Raw genomic sequence first — 12,887 nt, forward strand, 5'->3', positions numbered from 1 at the left:
AACCTTATTAAAAAAACAAAAAAAAAAGGCAGTTCAGGCAATCCTTCTCCTAAATTATTTTCCTTCTATACATGATGTGAAGTGGACCTATTATTTATCAATCTAAGCATCAGGGTTTTAATGATAAAACTAACTGTGGAAAAACATTACATAGAGAAAATGAAAGATAGTTAAAAGGGAGAAAAAGGAACTATGTGCTACACAGGGCACAATAGAAATATACATATAAAATTTTACTTGTCAAAATTGTATATTTTGCTGGGTGTGGTGACGCCTATAATCCCACCAGCTCGGGAGGCTGAGGCAGGTAGATCAGAATTCAAAGCCAGGCTCAGCAACAGTGAGGCACTAAGCAACTCAGTGAGACCCTGTCTCTAAATAAAATACAAAATGGGACTGGGGATGTAGCTCAGTGGTTGAGAGCCCCTGAGTTCAATCCCCAATACCCCCAAATCCCCACCAAAAAAAAAAAAAAAAAAAGTGTATTCTAATGTATGTATAATTACAAAGTAGAAAACCATAACACTGGCTACACACAGAAAACTATCCAAATTTTTTGTTTTTTGTTTTTTTTTTCAGTTTCAAGAGATAAATTTTCATCTCACCAGTCAAATCTGCTACTATAAATACACCACTGTGGAATAAATCCTAATGGAAGGATAACCAATCTTGGATAGTATCTAACCAGAGACCATCATGTGCAATATTAAATGACAGGGATAGAAGTGTTTATATTTCATACAACCCAATTACAGTACATCCCTTTCTTGTTAGTTCCTATCTAGAAACTTTCACTGGGAAAATTCTTTAATTCTACTAACCAGTATAGCAACCAGTAAATAAATAGAGATACAACAGTTAAAATTTAGGGGGAAAGTTGGAGGACAAAATGAAAAAAACACGTACAGGAGGAGGATCTTGTGAGAGTTATAAAGAAGTACACCACCTCAGAGACTTACACTTAAAATAATAATTTTTATCTAAACAGTAAGTCTGGCTGGCTCCCCCTTTTCACTCTAACATCCCCGACAAAAGCTAGAGAATAAGCTTTTGTAGTATGAGCATTTTACCTACCTGCAAACAAGAATGTGTGTGATAGGTGTTCTCTTTACTGGTCCATTTCGGCTAAAAGCAAAACCTGGCTGGCGATGAATATCTTGAGGATTTCCTGCATAGGAGCCATCATAACACTCATTGATAGAAACATCTATCCTAGCACCTTTTGGATGATACTGTAACAAAAATAACAGCATGTTTAGGAAAAGAAAATACTAATTATGCTTCTCTACCTAAGACCAGTGTGATGGTGCACACCTGTACGCCTGTAATCCCTGCAGCTCAAGAGGCTGAGACAAGAGGATGGCAAGTTCAAAACCAGCCTCATCAACTTAGTGAGGTCCTAAGCAACTCAATGAGACCCTGTCTCTAAATAAATATTTTAAAAGGGCTGGAGATATGACTCAGTGGTTAAGTGCCCCTGCATTCAATCACCTGTACCAAAAAAAAACAAATTAAAATAATAAGCACATAAATAAATACCTATCTCTCCAGTTAATTAAAAAGTATTTGTAGGTTATCTCTTTTGTAGTGCTGGAGATTGAAATCAGGGTCTTCTGAACACTAAAAAAGCACTATATTGAGTAGCATCTCTATATTGTTATGGGTTCTTACTATTTTTAAAACTAAAATTATCCAGGCACACCAGCCAGTGAACAGGACATCAAAAGATCTGGAGTCAAAAACATGTGATGCCAGTTACAGTGGTACATACCTGCAATCCCAACAATTCTGAACATTGAGGCAAAGGGATCACAAGGCCAGACTGGGCAAACTAACAAGACCTTGCCTCAAAATAAAAATATTTAAAAGGTCTGGGGTTTGCCTAACGTGGTGGCACACACTTGCAATCCCAGCAGCTTGGGAGGCTGAGACAGTAGGATCTCGAGTTCAAAGCCAGCCTCAGCAACAGCAAGACTGGAGATGTGGCTCAGTGGTTGAGTGCCCCTGAGTCCAATCCCTGGTACTCCCCACCCCCACCCAAAAAAGTCTGTGTCACAGTGCCCCTAGTTTCAAACCCAACAGGGTTTTGGTTTATTTGTTTTGTGGTACCAAGGATTGAACTCAGGGACACTCAACCACAAAGCCGCAGGCCCAGCCCTATTTTAGATTTTATTTAGAAACAGGGTCTCACTGAGTTGCTTAGTGCCTTGGTTTTGCTGAGGTTGGTTTTAAACTCTTGATCCTTCCGCCTCAGCCTCCCAAACCACTAGGATTACAGGCGTGCGCCACCACATCTGGCTCCATCATCTCTATGGGAGTCTTTTATAGGGGAATGAAATATGTGTGTTAAAATTTTCAATTGTGGGCTGAGGTTGTGGCTCAGCAGAATAGTGCTTGCCTAGCATTTGCGAGGCCCTGGGTTCAATTCTCAGCACCACATGAATAAATAAAATAAAATACATTGTGTCCAACTACAAGTAAAAAATGAATATTTTTTTAAAATTTCTTTTATTGGCTTGGAGACTTCATATAAATTCTTTATTATGGAGACTGGGGTTGTGGCTCAGCGGTAGAGGATTGCCTAGCACATGAGAGGCCCTGGGTTCAATCCTCAGTACAACATAAAAATAAATAAATAAAGGTATCGTCTCCAACTATAACTAAAAAGTAATTATAACAAAAACAGGGGGCTGGGGATGTGGCTCAAGCGGTAGCGCGCTCGCCTGGCATGCATGCGGCCCGGGTTCGATCCTCAGCACCACATACAAACAAAGATGTTGTGTCCGCCGAAAACTATTAAAAAAAAACCAAACACAGAATCTTGGCTTATTAAAAAAAAAAAAAATTCTTTCTTCTCTCATCAAGAATAAGGAAATTACCCCAAGTTTCTGCAAACTTTGAATCATTAAGTGTAACTCATGCATAAAGCAATCTATCAAATGCAGATATTTTGTTATTTGTACACAAATATAATTTTTAAGAGTTAGGCTCTTATATTTAATATATATTGAGAAAAAATAAAAAATTACTTACAACATAATTAAAAATAAATCTGCTATGGCAAAGTTTAAGATGCTTGAGTAAACTATAAAGTTTGCGGCAGTTCAGAGTGCACCAAGGACAATGCAGATCATCTCTTGCTTCAGTTTGTTGTCTTGTATTGTTGTTATAAAGAAACTAAAGAAATAAAAAACAAAAAATCCAGTTAAGTCCACAACTTTTATCAAGATGTTTTGTTTCAATTTCTAAAAATAGTTAAGACAATTTTTAAAAGGAGTGTCAAATTAATAGATATTTTAATTTAAATATTCCCAAAGATTTTAGATCTAATATATAAAACAAATGCATTTCATGAGGAGCTGAGATTCTAGCTCAGTGGTAGCGTGCTTGCCTAGCACATGTGAGGCACTGGGTTCGATCCTCAGCACCACATAAAAAAATAAAATAAATGTATTGTGTCCACCTACAACTAAAAATATGTATATTAAAAAATGCATTTCATGATTACTTAACAGAAGGTCAGCTATGTTTACCTGATAAAATATTCTTAATTTTTGTCTGTTTTCATTTGAAGTATCCTTTTCTTTTCTTGTTTGTAGATCTGTAGTCAATGTTTCTTTAACAGCTGAAAATATACTTTTGTTTAATGAAAATATTTGCTTCTAAAAGGTAAAATAATACCTGGCTAAAATAATTAAACAAAGATTTCACGGAATTCTATTTATGTGACACAATTTCTATTCTTATCCTTAGCTAATGATCAGAGTAACAATCTGGTTAATCAGTAATCAGATGTTAAGGTCTTTATTGGCAGGACTCAATTTTTCCTTTAAAAACTACCTCCTATGTCCTAAACCATCATAAAAGGGGCTGGGGTTGTGGCTCAGTGGTGGAGCGCTTGCCTAGCACGTGGGAGGCACTGGGTTCAATCCTAAGCACCACATAAAATAAAGGTTAAAAATAAATAAACAAAACCAGGTAATTCTATGTGGTAACTATACTGTTTTGAACAATTTGAAGTTGAGGAAAGAGAGTATCTGTGTGTGTGTGTATTATTTGTACACAGGGCCTCCCACATATTAGGCAAGTACTCTACCACTGAGCTATATCCCCAACCCTAAGAATTGCTTTTGATTGGTTTTCATATTAATATATATTGAGAAAAAATTAAAAATTACTTACAACATAATTAAAAATAAATCTACTATGACAGAATTTAAGATGCTGTCCTAAACCACCATAAAAATAAGATCCACTAAATTCTCATTTATCAGAAAGTTAAGTAAAAAGTAATTATATTAAAATCATTCCAGATCTAAAAGATAATCACTATTAACAATTTTGATATATTTCATTCATACCTAATGGGAAAAAAGCCTTTCTCTTGATTCATCTGAGCATCCCACATAAACAATTTTGTATAAACTCTTCCTTTTCCCTCAGTTCCTTTGTAACTTTTTTACCTATTTTCAGTGGCTTCAGAGTATTGCTGAGAAGTGCCTAGACCACAATTTACGTGGGAAATCTTCCTGTCATGGGTCATTTCTTATATCTCTTTAATTTATTACAGTGACCTACGCATAACTGATCAATGTCAAAGAAAACATCTTAAGCCATCTGTAGTCTTTAAATAGATAAAAATACATGGATGCGCTCAGGTGAAGGGCAGTGCTCCTAATAGATATGACAGAACATTGTAGCTTGAGAATTAATACAACAGAGTCAACTCCATTTGCAAAATGTTTTTCCTTTTAAAAATATACTACAGGGGTGGGGCTGTAGCTCAATGGTAGAGCGCTTGCTTGCATGTATGAGGCACTGGGTTCGAGCCTCAGCACCACATACAAATAAACATATAAAAGCATTCTGTCTGTCTACAACTACCAAAAAAAAAAGTACTACAGAGCTGGGATTATGGATCATTGGCAGAGTGCTAGCCTTGCACATGAGGCACTGGGCTTAATCCTCAGTACCACATAAAAATAAATAAATAAAATAAAGGTATTGTGCCATCTATAACTAAAAAATATTTTTTTAAAAATGTACTAAACCAGTATAATCCAGGTTTTGATGAACTTCTTCCAGCAACCCTACAATTATAAAAAACAGTCTGAATATTTAAATTCAGTTCTATAACACTGTAAAACTTATTAAAGATATAGTTCCAAAGCACTTTTTAAAAATTATTCCAGTACTGGGGATTAAACCCAGGGTCTCATTCATGCTAGGCAAGAAGTCTACCACTGAGCTACATCTCCAACACTTTTTACATCCTTTTGAGACAGTCTAAGTTGCCTAGGCTGGTCTCCAATTTGTGATCCTCCTGCTTAGTCTTCTAAGTAGGTGGAATTACAGGCATGTGACTCAGCATCTGGCAGTTCCAAAGTCCTTTCCAAGCTGCCACTGAAAAATCTAAAATCCAATCTGAAAACCAATTTTTTTTTTCTTCCTCAGTTTATGGCATATTCATATATTGGAAAAACTGCTAAACTGACATGAAGGTATCTACAGACACCGTGGAAGTGTTAAATAATATGTGGCACATATATTACATACCATATTATGCTTCCAAACGTTTAAAAGAAAAATTCAAATTCTCAAGACACATCTAGCACAAAGGTTCTAAATAAAGGTATATTTATCAGTACTTCAACATAAAACTTTACATTTAACACAGGAAAATCCTAATGTACAATAGTTAATAGTCAATCTAGCAAGCCAAATAATATTTCCTAAAGAATAATTACATGAAGCAAAATACAAATAAATCTAACTCTGAAACCATTATTTTAATAGCAATGTTTTGTTTACCAATAGTTTGTGTAGGTTTAACTGAACCAGGTTTGTTTTCTTGATGGAGACTCTCTGAATTTCTAGTGGCAAGTGGCTTGGCTATAGGAGCTGTAGACTTATCATTGGTTTCTCCTGTCCAACGAAGAGTGAACTGCAGTGTAGGTCCCTGAGAAAATGTTTCAAATGGAGGCAGCCTCTAAAAGATACAAAAACATGAAAAGTGAAGATTCACTAAATGAACTGAAATAAATTATAGGAATAAAAATAATTCATTATGATGAGTCAATGTGGATTTGATTTAAATCAATAAATTTTCCTCAAAAATCCAAAAATCAAAAGATAAGGTTAGATAAAATATGGAAGAGTAGACATTGTAGAACTGAAGAACTCAGGCTATTCGATGCAGAAGCCACTTATCAGCTGACTTTTTATGTAGAAATATTGATACAGTATGGCCAGCTTTTAAGTCAGAAACATGAATTGGGAATGTAGGTCAGTGGTAAAGTGCTGGCATAGCATGCACAAGGCCCGTTTATCTAGCACCACCGAAAAAAAAGAAAAGTTGGAAACGGATTTTTTATAGAAATCTTTACATTTCTTATTTAGATGACCAAATGTCTTTAAAACAAAGCAAAATAAATCTGATTCCCACAGACTGCCAGCTCTCTCTTTGCTCTGAAGTGACAATTTCCTTAGGCATTTTGCAAACTGAGTAGCTTTCTTATTTCTCTTGACTTCTCTAAATCTCACTGCCACTGAGTCCAAATAAACTGCTCAAAAAATGCTTTCATGCTATTCTCTTTGACAGAAACCTTCAATGGGCTCTAATTCATTTTAAAGTCCTTCTATATCTTTCCTATCAGTAATCCTATTAAAACGGTAATTTTGGGCCAGAGCTACAGCTCAGCTGCAAAGGCACTAGGTTCAATTCCCAGTATCATCAACACCACAACAAAAACTAAAATTTTAAACTAAAACAAGGTAAAGATGTGATTGTATCAACTGGTTTAGACAGTTAAGTCTATATCTGGGAATGTGTCTTATAGAAACACTACCAATACAAAAAAGATATAAGCATGATTATTAAAACATTTCGGAGATGTAAAAATAAAATTTAAAATAATCTGTTTATCCATTAAACCAAATTATCCATGATTTAGTAAATTATGTCATTTATTTAATAGCAAGTTTTAAAAAAGAAGTATACCTATATGCTCTGACTTAAAAGTATATACACATTACACTGCTGCAAACAATTTCTTAGGAAAATTCAACTTGTATTTAGAATTCTTATTTTCTAATGAATAAAAAGTAAACTTGGGCTGGGGTTGTGGCTCAGAGATAGAGTACTTGCCTCACATGCGTGAGACACTGGGTTCAATCCTCAGTAACACATAAAAATAAAATATAGATATTATGCCCACATACAACTAAAAAACTGTTTTTTAAAAAGTACAGTTTAAGAATTTTAAAACTAAAAAATTATAAAGATAATAAATAACAGAAAATACAAACACTGTAGATAAGTACAAAGAAACTAAAACTAGCTGAAATCTCATCTGTTAACCTTGAATGAACCACTATTTCATTAATTTTAGAAAAAGGAACTCATACCTACTATTTAGTAAAAATGAAATATCATGAAATTCTTCTCTATCATACTTTAAATGGCTTTTTAGATTTTTTTCATATTTATTTTTTAGTTTTACGTGTTCACAATATCTTTATTTTACATTTATGTGGTGCTGAGGATCAAACTCAGTGCCTCAAGCATGCTAGGTAAGCACTCTATCACTGAGCCAAAATTCCAGCTCTTAGATTTTATTTCCAATTTTTCATTTTAATGGCTGAAAAGATCTGCTTACTTACATTTTTCTGTTGATCAACTTTTTTTAAGTTGATTTATTTATTTTTATGTGGTGCTGATGAGGATCAAACCTAGTGCCTCACTCATGGCTAAGCAAGCACTCTGCCACCAAGCTATAGCCTCAACCCATAGTTAATCAAGTATTACTGTGTGACAAATTGGCAGAATTAGAATTGGTAATGATTATATAATTTTTAGTTTTATGCATATTGCAGATCTGCCCTCTATTAAAGTTAAAACCACCATATCCTTAAATAAAAGTATTATCACAATATGTGTCTTCATATACCTAATAACAGTAGAAACCATCTCTCTGTAAAATTTTTGTCAAATTCATAGTCAAAAGTAATATCTTAGGCTGGGGACATAGCTCAGCTGGTAGAGTGCTTGTCTCGCATGCGCAAGGCCCTGGGATCAATCCCCAGTGCCACAAAAAAACAAAGTAATACCTCTGTCTGTTTGTGTCTCTTTGAATACTAAGACCAAATATCTTGTTTTGTAGTTGTCAATGGACCTTTATTTTTATTTATTTATTTATATGCAGTGCTGAGAACCAAACCCAGTGCCTCAGACATGCTAGGCAAGCACGCTACCATTGTGCAATGACCTGAGCCCAAGACTGAGTATATTTCTAGAACTTTGGTGGCCATTTGTATTTGTTCTATTAAGAACTTCTTGATTATCTTTGCCAATTTTTATGTTCACAATATTAACATTTTGTTTTAATGTATTTTCACCCAATCCATTGTGTGTAGCAGGGACAAGGGAACTGCTGGGGATCGAACCCAGGACCTCAAGCATGCTAAGCAAGCACTCTACACTAAGCAGACCCAGTTGTTTTCAACTTGAGACTTTTGCAATAAAAAAAAAAAAAAATTTACTGGGCTGGGGCTGTGGATCACAGGTAGAGCACTTGCCTAGCACAGGGGAGGCCCTGGGTTCGATCCCCAACACCACATAAAAATAAATAAGTAAAAGACATTAAAAAAATTTCTTAAAAAATTATTAATTTGGGGCTGGGTTGTGGCTCAGCAGTAGAGCGCTCACCTCACATTTGTGAGACCCTGAGTTCAATCCTCAGCACCACATAAAAATAAAACAAAATAAAGATATTGTGTCATGTATAACTAAAAAAAATATTTTTAAAAAAATTAGTAATTTTAGTGAGCTATTTTTTATTTTACACTTTCTATCTTTATATCATCCCTACTAAGGTCTTCCTCACCACAAGAATTATATTAATATTTGCTAACATATTTCTGAAGTTACAATGTTGTTAATACTTTCTTAAAAAAAAAATAAGATTGTAAGAACTAAGGCTTGAACCAAGGAGCACTTAACCACTGAGCTACATTCCAATCCCTTTTTATTTATTCTGAGACTGGTCTCACTGAGTTGCTTAGGGCCTGGCTAAATTACTGAGGCTGGCTTTAAACTTGCAATCCTCCTGCCTCTGATTTCTGAGTCACTGGGATTACAGGGGTGCACCACCACACCCAGGCAGGACTGTTAATTTTTACATTTAATATTTATAATCCTTTGGGAATTCAAGTTTATTTTCAGATGGGTAGAAACCACAATTAATGAATAATTTCTCTTTCTCATTCACACCTATATTACCACCTTTATCATAAACTAAATTTCAAGTATACATGAAAATCCTTCAGTACTATAATTCAGTGATATGATTATCTACTCTTATTATTACACCAAACCGTTTAACTTTTTATAACTTTATGGCTTGTTCCACTAACTGGTAAGTAAATTTTTCAAAAGTTTCTTTAGTATTACACACTATGAGATTAATTTGAGACTATCTTTTGGGCTTTAAAAAAATAATTGAGATTTTGCTTTTGTTGGTATCCTGATACATTGAGAAATAAATGACACTATTACATTTTATTGAGTCTATTCAAGAAATATGTATGCCTATTTATTCTTTTATAACTCTTCAAAGTTATTTTGAAGTATGCTTCATCTAAGTTATGCAATTTCTCAATAAATTTATTATCAGACATCACATTACTTGTTACTATGAACGGGATTGAAATTATCAGTTAACATTTATTGAGCACTTATTGTATGCCAGGCACAATATTAAACATTTTATTAATTACCTTATTTAATACATCAATTCTGTCCCTCAATTTACAGATTAAGAAAACTGAGACACAAGTTAAGTAATTTGCCAAATGCCACACAGTTAGGAACAGAAATTTTAATGAGACAATCTGGCTCCAAGAACAATGTCTTTCATTAAATATTCTGACTAGATCATTTTTAGTTGTGTTCTTCAAAGTACTAAAACAAAGTAGTCTACTTCCAACATGGATTTGCATTTGGAGAAGAAAACATCAATCAAAAATGGGAGTTCATAACTATAACGTGCTCAGCCTTCTAAGTAGTCCATACCTTCCCATCAAGAATAGTCTCCCATGTTGCTCTTTTCTTGCTTATTGGACATTCTTCCATTTCCTGCATGGCTACTTCATATTCCCCATCTAAAAGCTGTAAGCGCCTGTTAGACAAACACATACACTTTAAAGTAACCTGTGTATTACTAGAAGTACACAAATTCTACAACTTTACACTAAAAAGCATTTATTAAATTTATAAACTAGCTTATGTACCCAACAGGATTTTAAAATATATCTACACTCCAGTGCTAACAACAGCAATTTTAATGATGTACACTAACAGATAAATAACTGGAGAATTCTTCTATTACGTAGTTTACAGATGTAACTCTACACACTGAAAATATAATATGGCTAAGCTCTCTAGACCTTGTAAGTTGTAAACATTAAGTATAAAGCCAGTGTGTGGGCTTTATACTTTTAAAAAAGGATAAGAACAATCTTATAATACTTGCCTTAGGAAAACCACTAATAATTAGGTTATTTTTAATTACTATACATGTTTGTACTAAAATCCTTTACTTTTATACTTGCCCAGTAAACTGATTAATGATTAAAATAACAAATCTGACAATTATAGGAACCTGAGGGCACCTGGCACATATAGATGCTCAATAAATATTTCATTGAAGAAGAAATAAATGAAACAGTGGTTGAATCAAAGAATCAAATGAATTATACTAATCAATTAAATTATACTCATGCAGTATAGTTTCTATATGTGTGTGTGTGTGTGTTTTATATATATATTCCCATACTTCTAAATACTGGTAACCCTTACTGCTCTAAACACCATTTTTCTACCGTGCTCAATAATTAATCGTACATAGCAAGAATCTGGCTTCTCTTCGTCAGCCTTAAAACAAATACTATTAGTTGATAACAACTAAAATTTATTGAGTGCTTACTATGTGCCAGGCACTAAAGACTTTATATAGTTTATTTAAACTTCCCAACAACTTTATGACCTAGGTTCTACTACTCCATTTCCACTGAGGAACAGAGACATTAAGTAACTTGCTTTAAGAACACACAGTAAGTAGCCAGATCTAGTCAGTGAATCTAGGTAGCCTGCCTCTCAAGTCTGATTCTTAACATCAAATAATTTTGAGACTAAGAATTTTTGCCTGTTCTCTATGATGTACTACTTTATTTAGTCTACTTCCATAGTACATCAGCAAAGCTATTCAATTTTCTATTTTAAAATACTAATTTTATTTAATCATTTAAATAGATAATACAGTCATATAGCTCTATATTTAAAAGGTGTTTCCATCATGCTTTTACATGACTACATAATATTTCATTTTATGGTTGTACATTTGATAGCTACAATCCAATGCACTCTCCTACCTGTAATGTATGAGGAGGCCTTTTCCCCCACAGCCTCATGAACAGTGCTTTACCAAGTTTTTTGATCTCTGTCAATCTGATAAGTGAAAAAATGACATCTCAGTGTACTTTTAATTCAGATGTCTTATCTTTTTAATTGTTTAAGAATCACATATATTCTTTTTTAAATAAACTTTGTATTGTATCCTTTGTTCATTCTTCTGTTGGGCTGTGGTCTTTTTAAATTGCATAATTGTTTTGTATTAGAGGATTATGATATATAAGTTGAAAGTAATTCCCCCCACTTTTTATGAATTTATTTTTAATTATTATTTTTGCAGTGCTGAGGATTGAACACAGTGGTGTCCACCACTGAGTTATATCCCTAGCCCTTTTTATATTGAGACAGTCTCACTAAATTGCACAGACTGGCCTCAAATTTGTAATCTGCCTGACTTAGTCTCCCCAGTGGTTGGGACTACATATGTGTGCCAGGTTGGCTGTCATTACTTTTACTTTAGTTATGGCTTTTTTTTTCAAATTTTTTATGTTTATTTTGCCCAATATTTCATACTTTATGGTCTCTTGAATTTTGGTTATACTTTAATCTCTCTCTGAGATTGCAAAAACAATTTCACACATCTAATCCCCAGATCTTGGCCTATACTGTTCCTTTACTGAAAAGAATCAGGACTGGAAGAAATGGTAATCCAGAGCAGAGGCAGGAAAAGGCAAGCTTCAATTACTACTCCAGAAAATAAGGAAAAACTAAAAGTCAAGTTCAAAGGACACAAGAGCCTACCTGGAGAGGCTGATTAAATTTGAGATAATATGGCCATTAAAAGGATTAGCAACATGAACAAACTAAAACTAGTTGAATAAAAATGGCATTTGCAGTGGTACATGCCTATAATCCTACCAATCTGGGAGGTTGAGGCAGGAGGATCACAGATTCAAGACCACCTTCAGCAATTCAGCAAGACTTTATCAAAATAAAAATAAAAAAGGTTGGGGATGTAGGTCAGTGATAGAGCACCCCTAGGTTCAATCCCGTGTGTGTGTGTGTGTGTGTGTGTGTGTATACACATTTTTTAATCCATGCTGGTAAAAGATAAGAATCATCTGGGCGTGATGCTGTAATCACAGCAGCTCAGGAAGTTGAGACAGGAGGATCTCAAGTTCAAAGCCAGCTTCAAGCAGTGATGAGGCCCTCTGCAACTCCGTGAGATCCTGTCTCTAAAATACAAAATAGGGCTGGGGAGGCTCAGTAATTGAATGTCCCTGTTTAATCCCCAGTTTAATCCCCAGCACCAAAAAAAAAAAAAAAAAAAAAAATCATCGATGGATGATTAAACTATTTGGTGAAAGGGTACTGGAGGTAAAAGGATATTCACCCAGGTTCATGTATTAATACAGATTACATGTTAATTAGTGAAAAGCAAAAAACAACTGTTAAAATAGAGAAAAATGGCAACCAC

The 12,887-nt window shown here is 34.3% G+C and overlaps 1 protein-coding gene across 4 annotated transcripts in view; it reads right to left on the minus strand.

Moving 5' to 3' along the window:
• The window catches only part of Suz12 (SUZ12 polycomb repressive complex 2 subunit), a 48,354-nt gene that overhangs the window by 5,870 nt on the left and 29,597 nt on the right, over positions 1-12,887 (minus strand). For all 4 annotated transcript variants that reach the window (XM_046424024.1, XM_058572519.1, XM_046424023.1 and 1 more), the window contains 5 exons: positions 10,073-10,178; positions 5,812-5,989; positions 3,534-3,625; positions 3,034-3,177; positions 1,075-1,232 (listed from right to left, as the gene is read on the minus strand). In XM_046424024.1, the coding sequence (XP_046279980.1) occupies positions 1,075-1,232; positions 3,034-3,177; positions 3,534-3,625; positions 5,812-5,989; positions 10,073-10,178 (678 nt within the window). The remainder of the gene's footprint in view (positions 1-1,074; positions 1,233-3,033; positions 3,178-3,533; positions 3,626-5,811; positions 5,990-10,072; positions 10,179-12,887) is intronic.

Source organism: Marmota monax, unplaced genomic scaffold, assembly GCF_021218885.2.
Source record: "Marmota monax isolate L192 unplaced genomic scaffold, Marmota_monax_Labrador192_F-V1.1 WCK01_AAM20220418_F8-fsc00296, whole genome shotgun sequence".
NCBI lineage: Eukaryota > Metazoa > Chordata > Mammalia > Rodentia > Sciuridae > Marmota > Marmota monax.